Source organism: Trachymyrmex cornetzi, unplaced genomic scaffold, assembly GCF_001594075.2.
Source record: "Trachymyrmex cornetzi isolate Tcor2-1 unplaced genomic scaffold, Tcor1.1 scaffold3021, whole genome shotgun sequence".
Lineage (NCBI taxonomy): Eukaryota > Metazoa > Arthropoda > Insecta > Hymenoptera > Formicidae > Trachymyrmex > Trachymyrmex cornetzi.
The window spans coordinates 4,267-11,766 of record NW_017297716.1 but is presented as its reverse complement, the minus strand read 5'-3'; the positions used below and the strand labels follow the sequence as shown (position 1 = coordinate 11,766).

The following is a 7,500-nucleotide window of genomic DNA, read 5'->3' as shown; positions in this document are numbered from 1 at the left end:
CCCGCCGCATCCACTGCGGGAGACACATGGCACGTGGTGTAATGTGCCTTCACGTCTTTGTACGGATATTTACCTTTAGCTTTAAAATTACACTCTGAGCATTTATAGTTTAATGTGTCTCCCGGGTGGCACTTTTTTAAATGTTTAGATAAATGCGGCGGGTCACTGTATTCGCCCTTTACCTTACCTGCCCCCTCAACACCGAAACACTTGGAACACTTAACTGTAGGGGGCAGTGGATAGTCTATGTAATGCACTTGTGGATCCGCCATAACGAGTGCGCGCCGAGCTTAATTGGCTGTTAAATTAAAGGGGCCTTTGGATCACTTGGCCCCTCGACCAATCACAGAGGACTGCGATTGGCCGGCTCGTATCAGCCAATCAGAGGCTGGAGAATTGGAAGTATTAGTAAAGTTCCAAAAATTTTCTATGCGCACTCGCCACAACGAATCCACTGGGCGAATACAGTACAAAAGAATGGAAAAATATGATTTTAATAATTAGAAGCACCCGCGGTCCTATTCTCACCAATAATATCACTTTGATTTTAAAGTACGTGACTGTCTGATTTTATGAACGAATACTGTCGGGAGTGGTTTTACGAACAGACACTAGAAGATGATTTTAACAACGCACTCCCGACCGCGATGCTTTTACAAACTTAACGAATAAGCGGACTTAGAAATTTTTCGCGATCGCGATGACAGCCACGTACGATCACTCCTAACCTCACTTCGCGGCGCGTATAAACTAATAACGGAAATCGCTTCTCGGCAAAATCGCGGACACTCACACTCGGAATAAAAGTTAATAATACGTCAATAATAAGATTCTCTGAGCCAGATCGCGCAATGCACCCGCCGTGACAGCCTTATGTACCGGCACGCGTGTGATGCATCTATTGAGTGCCGGTGATATATACGGAGATGTTGTATATAAGACAAAGAAAAAATGATGAAAAATGTGTAATAAATAATAAAATATGAATAGAATGAATGTTTTTAATTAAGTAGCGAATAGGTGGACAGTCGCTGTCAATGGATATGCACCGGCACTCGTCTTTTGTCTATACCAGGTGTCAGCGATGCATGCAGATATTATGCATAGACATATATCAGGTAATAGTTTGATAAATAAGTAGAATATATATAGAATTATTAACAAAAAGCTGATAGATTGTTGCTAATATGCTGACACCCGTGATATGCACCCTTTACGTGCCGGTTATTACGCAGATATTACGCGTATTAAAAGTTCAATAAATAGATAATAAATAGTTAAATACTAATAAATAAATAAATATTAATAAATAAATATCAATAAATAAATAAATATCAATAAATAACTAAAATATATATATACAATTAAAGTCAGGCAGTTAAAATCTGTTGCTAAAACATCAATATAACCTGCGAACGTCAGATGTATACGCGACGCGACAGGTTATGTTCGCAGGTGTCCGGCGTTAAAAAAATTAGACGTTGCCAATAAATACACATATACAGTATAAATAAATAGACGAATAAACATAAAATCTATATACAATTAGCAACAATCGGCTGTTAGGCAGCTGCTATGACATATATGCACCGGCGCGCGTATAGGTTAACCTATACGCACCGGTGACATACGCGGATGATCAGCGTTGTATATGTATATGTATGGACAAGTACGTTATAAATTAGGACAAAATAGAATAAATAAACGATAAATATATACAAAATTAGCAACAGATATACGTAGTTAAGCTACGCATAGGCTGCCAGCGACGGGCACGTCAGGTACGTCGCGCGGGTAACGCGCCGCGGCGGCTGTCGCGTTCCATGCGTTCAGCTATATCTCAGTTATTAAAAATTGAAAGTCTATATAATAATATCTTAAATTAAAGCTGAAGGAACGCTCTATCGCATGGAACTTACCAGAATTGGCCGCCGACGGCGCAGGAGGCTCAGTAGTCCAACCGAAAATTCGAAAAATCCAAAATTTCACAAAGTCACTTTTTCGCGCACTTCACCGTTTTAGATCTATTTCTTGAGACCAGGCAATTAAAAAAGATGTTAGATATATAAAATATTGTTCTAGATAATTGCTGGGCCGAACCCTGCTGCAATGCAATGCAGGGTCGACCCGTGGCAAGGTCGGAGCAAGCTCCGAGCACCCGCCTGGTCCCAAAAAATAGATTAATATACTGAGCCTCCTATGGAGGCTGTATCAGATATTAAGCTGATAAGAACAGATACTACACTTTGATCTTAGCTCAGAGAGCCGAGAAGCGATGCTGATTTCTCGGCGGTTGGCCTTTTTATAGCCGCTCGATTGAATCTTAAACACGAGTTCCCGTTCCTCCTCTTGCGCGGCGTAGCGGCATTTGACGGTACTGCGCTTTTTCCTGCTTGACTATGTCGTATCCTTCCCCCCTCAGTTCGATCAATCACGGACAACAGCAATTAATCTATTTTCAACTTTTTGGCAATTATACTTGAATAAACATATCATATCTTAGTAATTCCGATTTTAATTAAACATATACCGTTATCCAAATAAATGTATAAATCTTTCAATACGTAAAATGATAAAATGTGTAAATAAACATTGAATTGTATTGCTCAAATACTATTTTAGGTTCTGTTTTACACTTACTTTTACTTCATTGCGTACACTGTAAAAATAATTTCAATTTTTACTTAAAATTCTGAGATATGCTAAAATGTCTCAATTATCACAAAAATATCGATAAAAGTGTTAATATTTTTTGATATCTCGGAAATTCCATACGTCATTAAGTTATAATTAACATTTCGTTTTTACAGTGTCAGCATAGTTATTAATGGCATGGTTGTTATGGGCCTTCTACAATACTCCACAAGTCAGAACGTCAGAAGTCTTAACCAGTCTTAATCAAGTCGTTCAAGTTGGCTATTGGCCAAATTCATCGATTATGATTTAAGATCGCTTAGAACTTCTGACTTGCGGCTTATTGTAGAAGGGCTACAAGAATTAAATGGATTTCGTTCTTGTGCTCCAAAATGCTCCAACATGCTACAGCATGTTCCTACAGTAGCTCCCATTTTCTTCCATTATGACAGCTCTTAAGGGCATTTCACACAAACTTGCATAGTCGCATAAACATATGCATAAAGAAAATCATCCAATCGTAGTTTACGTTTGTCTGTATGACAGAAATGTGATTAGATAATTTGCTTTATGCATATGGTTATGCGGCTCTGCAAGCTTGTGTGGAATGGCCCTTACTCATTTAAACGAGCGCATTGGATGAGTATACGTATATTGTACCGAGTAGAACTTTCCTCGCACAGGATATATTGTGTTTCTGTATTTATGTCTTTTTCACTCTTTGTGAGTACAGAAAGTGCAACATAGACCGGTTATTAAGAACAATCTCCAACTCTAAGTACGTTTATAAATTGAAGGCTACACGAAATACGTGAAAAGGCGTGTAAATAAATATAGTAGCACAGTATTTTTTTATGTGAAAGTTAATTTAACGTGTAAATATTTTCCGATAAATTAAACATTTAGAAATATGTATGATCTGAAACATTAGTGTGTAATAGTGGTGATACAGTTTTTCATTCAACTTGATAACCTCACACATTGATAGGTTAATGAATTCAACATTTTGTTCGTCTGATAAGTGTATTCATTTTTGTTTTTGATTAAAAAATGGACAAGTTAAGGAGAGCTTTGAACGGTAATGAACGATGCGATGAAGAAAGTGGTATAATTACGCAGGTAAATACGTACAATAAGCTGCATTACTGATTGTAATATGTCAATAATTGGTTACATGTATTATAATCTCATTTCATTTGTAAACTGATATTATCACTTTAATGAATGCTCACATGCGGTCGACAATGGAAGGTTGATGCTGATTTTATGGTAAATTGTTAAAGAATTATAGAGATTTATTTTACTTGTAGCACCACTGCTGTTACATATATTTTTACATTATGTACAATATGTTACTTAGCTTTATTTTTAAAAAATTATTGACATTTTTTATGATTAACAGGTTATAGATCAAACAACGTTAAGTTGGTCCACCAGGATAAAAGGTTTTGCAATTTGTTTCATCGTTGGCATATTATGTTCATTCCTTGGATCCTTTGCATTGTTTTTACAAAAAGGTCTTGCCGTATTTGCTGTATTTTATACTTTGGGCAACATTATCTCTTTAGCCAGGTACAATAAATGATGTACTTGTCAGTAATCTTATTTCTTATTACTCAGAAAAAATTTACCTAAAAAAATATTTCTAAAAAAATTCTACACTAGGGGGAGAATTCATACATAAAACAAATAAACGAAATTTTCCCTCAGAAATACACGAGGGAGTATGTTGACTTTCATTCATACAATTGTGTCTGCAATAAGAAAATAAACATTTAGAATTAATGCGAATGATGATAATACAGGATAAACACAAATTTAACATATCATAAACATGAAAATTATCACTAAAATCACATTGATACATACATATATTACAAGTTACACACCACCATTTTTTTATCTTCGAACTAAATAAGTTCTCATTGAAATATATTGTATTTTTATATGTAATAGTTTTAAAAATAATTCTTTGTCCTAATCTCCGTATAAACACTAATATTATTATTTTAGGTACAGAATTACAGGATAACAACTGACTTTTATCATATAATTTTAATCTTTATATAATAATTTCAGTATTTATAGTATTTTATATAATGTTTACAGTAGTTTTATAAATACAATTAAAATATTTGAATAATTATCAATCTGTGTTTCAGTACGTGTTTTTTGATGGGTCCATTTCATCAATTTAAGAAGATGTTTGCATCGACAAGACTAATTGCAACTATATTAGTATTTATCTCGATTGTTTTTACACTTTTTGCAGCTTTACATGTAAGTACTCAATATTTTTTGTTTTTTATATATTCTTAATACTTTGAAGTATTTATTACACTTTTGTTTTCAGTTACATAATCCTGGTCTAGCTCTTCTATTTATAATCATTCAGTCACTAGCTATGACATGGTATTCTTTATCATACATACCATATGCTCGTGATGCTGTCAAAAAGACAGTGGAAGCCTGTATTACATGAAAAGAGTAATTATCTTTTTTTTTGTTGTATCAAAATTTGTTACAGGAACATTATTTCATTTTTTCAATTTTTTGAAGCTTTAGTCATTTTGTAACACTGAACATTGATTATATTTCACATTTACAATAAGTAAATAGATTAAAATGTTCTATAAATTAATTGTAATATAAATAAGCATAATTAATGGTAATATTATTTGTAATTATACGAAAAATAACAACATTATGCTTCTCTTGTGTAATAAGTAAATGGCTTATAAAATAAATAAAATACAGTTACAAGTTAAAGGAATAAAAAATTAACTTCATAAATGTGTTAGGTTTAGACTAAATTAAACTTAATATACTACACTTTTATACTTTTGACACTTAAATAATACATATATATTCTTTTGAATAACGTGACAATATCATTTTTTAATCATTTAAAATTTGTTTTTATACTCAACTTTACTAATTTAATGTTCAGCAGCTTTTAATATGCACTAATTGAATTTAAGACAAATAACTGATAAAATGTGCAAATTTAGACATAATGCGAAGCCTGCTTTAATATTGAATCATAATCGATATTCTTCGTAGCATATCGATTAAATATAGTATGAAATTACAAGAAATATTTGCTATTTTAAAAGAGAAAATGCTTCGTACTTTATGTTACTATATGCAATTTAAGGATAGATTGATTTTCTTACATCTTTCTGTACAATTTTTCAGAATTTCTGTACAACTTTTGGACTTTTTATAAACTTTCTCAATTTTGATCCAAATTTGAACTTAAAGAATGCTGACAAAGCTCCATATTTTTTCTAGAACTTGTACCCGATACGCTACGAAGAATATCAATTAATTTTAGAAGTATATCTTTAACCTAATAGTACATGCAATAGGACTGTAAAAGTTTCACCTATACATGAAGAATGCTATTTACGGGTTTCAAGAATATCGGCGCGCAGTTTGTTTGAGCTAGAAACCTGTATAAAACTCAAATGAATATTAAACACCAACAACACATCGACCGTAAATGGCTTCTTTATAAGTTTTCAAAGCTTAAATCATCTATGCAAAATGTTGAACATTAACAAATACAATTCAAATCGAACCGATGATAATAAATCAATTAATCAAGAGGGATAGGCCAAAATATTGAATAATAACTCTTCTGCCAATGCAGGAGTTCCCATTTCGAATTAAGAACGGTCAACATCTTTATAACCGTTGAATTTATATTATAACGTCGACCAATGCGGACTCTGTCCTCGAAAGAAAACAGTTCCAGCGCGCACCCACTGGTCGAAACTTAATTAAGGATTAAATCAATCAATTAGGCTCTTGAAATAATTATTTAAAATACACAAGAATAAATAACGGACAATTAAGAGCCTAAAAAAACACAGTAATTCGTGTGGTACTTATATACATATAATTAAAAAATGTCTATTACATGAACGTTTCGGCTATGTTCAAGCCATCTTCAGCATTTTGCAGTTCATAATCCTAATAAGAAGATGATCCAAAGTTCAAACCATGGAATGCAGTAAGTAAATCTCACGGATTACCTTATCCAGAGAGTGTGTGTAACCCTCAATTAGTTGATTAACTGAATGACAACTAAATCAAACAAAATATCGTTAGAGACAAATATTAGAAGACCACAAATTATATGGAGATTTTCTTACTGTACACCATATGCACAAAAATATATATTCCATAAATTCAGTTGACAACAAAGAAATATTAAATAAATTACAAGACAACATAACGTTCGCAGTGTCAATCGTCAAGTCAACTGTAAAATCGACATTAAGAAATATAAAAATAAGCAAGGAAACAACAATTGTCGTAAGTCATCGAATTGAAACATATTGTTTCAGAATATTTAAACCAATCAGAATTTATTTATTATGTTCGTATAAGCATGGTGCAAGAACTCCGTGTCTGATTTCAAATTTAAACCGTTGTCTTGTATTTTGATATTCAGCATTTCAGACACCAATCTTTTACCAATATATCTCTCATTATCAAAAATGTCTGTGTTAATCCAATCAAATTCATGTTCTACTTGTAACCTATGTTCAGAAATAACAGATAAATCCTACTCCTTTTGTTAATGTCATTTTTGTGTTCATTAATTCTCGTCTTCAATTTACGGTTGGTCTGTCCCACATAGCCGAAACGTTCATGTAATAGACATTTTTTAATTATACGAGGGTCGTCTGAAAAGTTTTGAGCCTAACATAGAAATAAGTAATTTTTCGGTCAAATTCAATTTTATTTTTCCAGTCTCCTTTTAAGTCGATACATTTTTTCCAGCGATGCTCCCACCCCTTTAATCCATTCAAATAATACTGAGGGTCTTGCTTTACAAAATAGGCGTCTACGGAT

At 32.9% G+C, this 7,500-nt stretch overlaps 1 protein-coding gene across 3 annotated transcripts; it reads left to right on the top strand.

Moving 5' to 3' along the window:
- The first annotated feature begins 3,250 nt into the window (after window positions 1-3,250).
- On the top strand, window positions 3,251-5,259 carry LOC108762503 (vesicle transport protein SFT2A). Of its 3 annotated transcripts, XM_018509535.1 has the most exons (6): window positions 3,394-3,412; window positions 3,623-3,753; window positions 3,886-3,903; window positions 4,037-4,206; window positions 4,797-4,914; window positions 4,988-5,259. In XM_018509535.1, exons 2-6 carry the CDS (start codon window positions 3,685-3,687, stop codon window positions 5,114-5,116), a joined length of 504 nt encoding a protein of 167 aa, XP_018365037.1. In that variant the 5' UTR covers window positions 3,394-3,412; window positions 3,623-3,684; the 3' UTR covers window positions 5,117-5,259. The 3 variants fall into 3 exon arrangements, with proteins under 3 accessions (XP_018365036.1, XP_018365038.1, XP_018365037.1); XM_018509534.1 differs by having other exon boundaries at window positions 3,251-3,753; XM_018509536.1 differs by lacking the exon at window positions 3,886-3,903 and having other exon boundaries at window positions 3,251-3,753.
- Window positions 5,260-7,500: the final 2,241 nt, after the last annotated feature.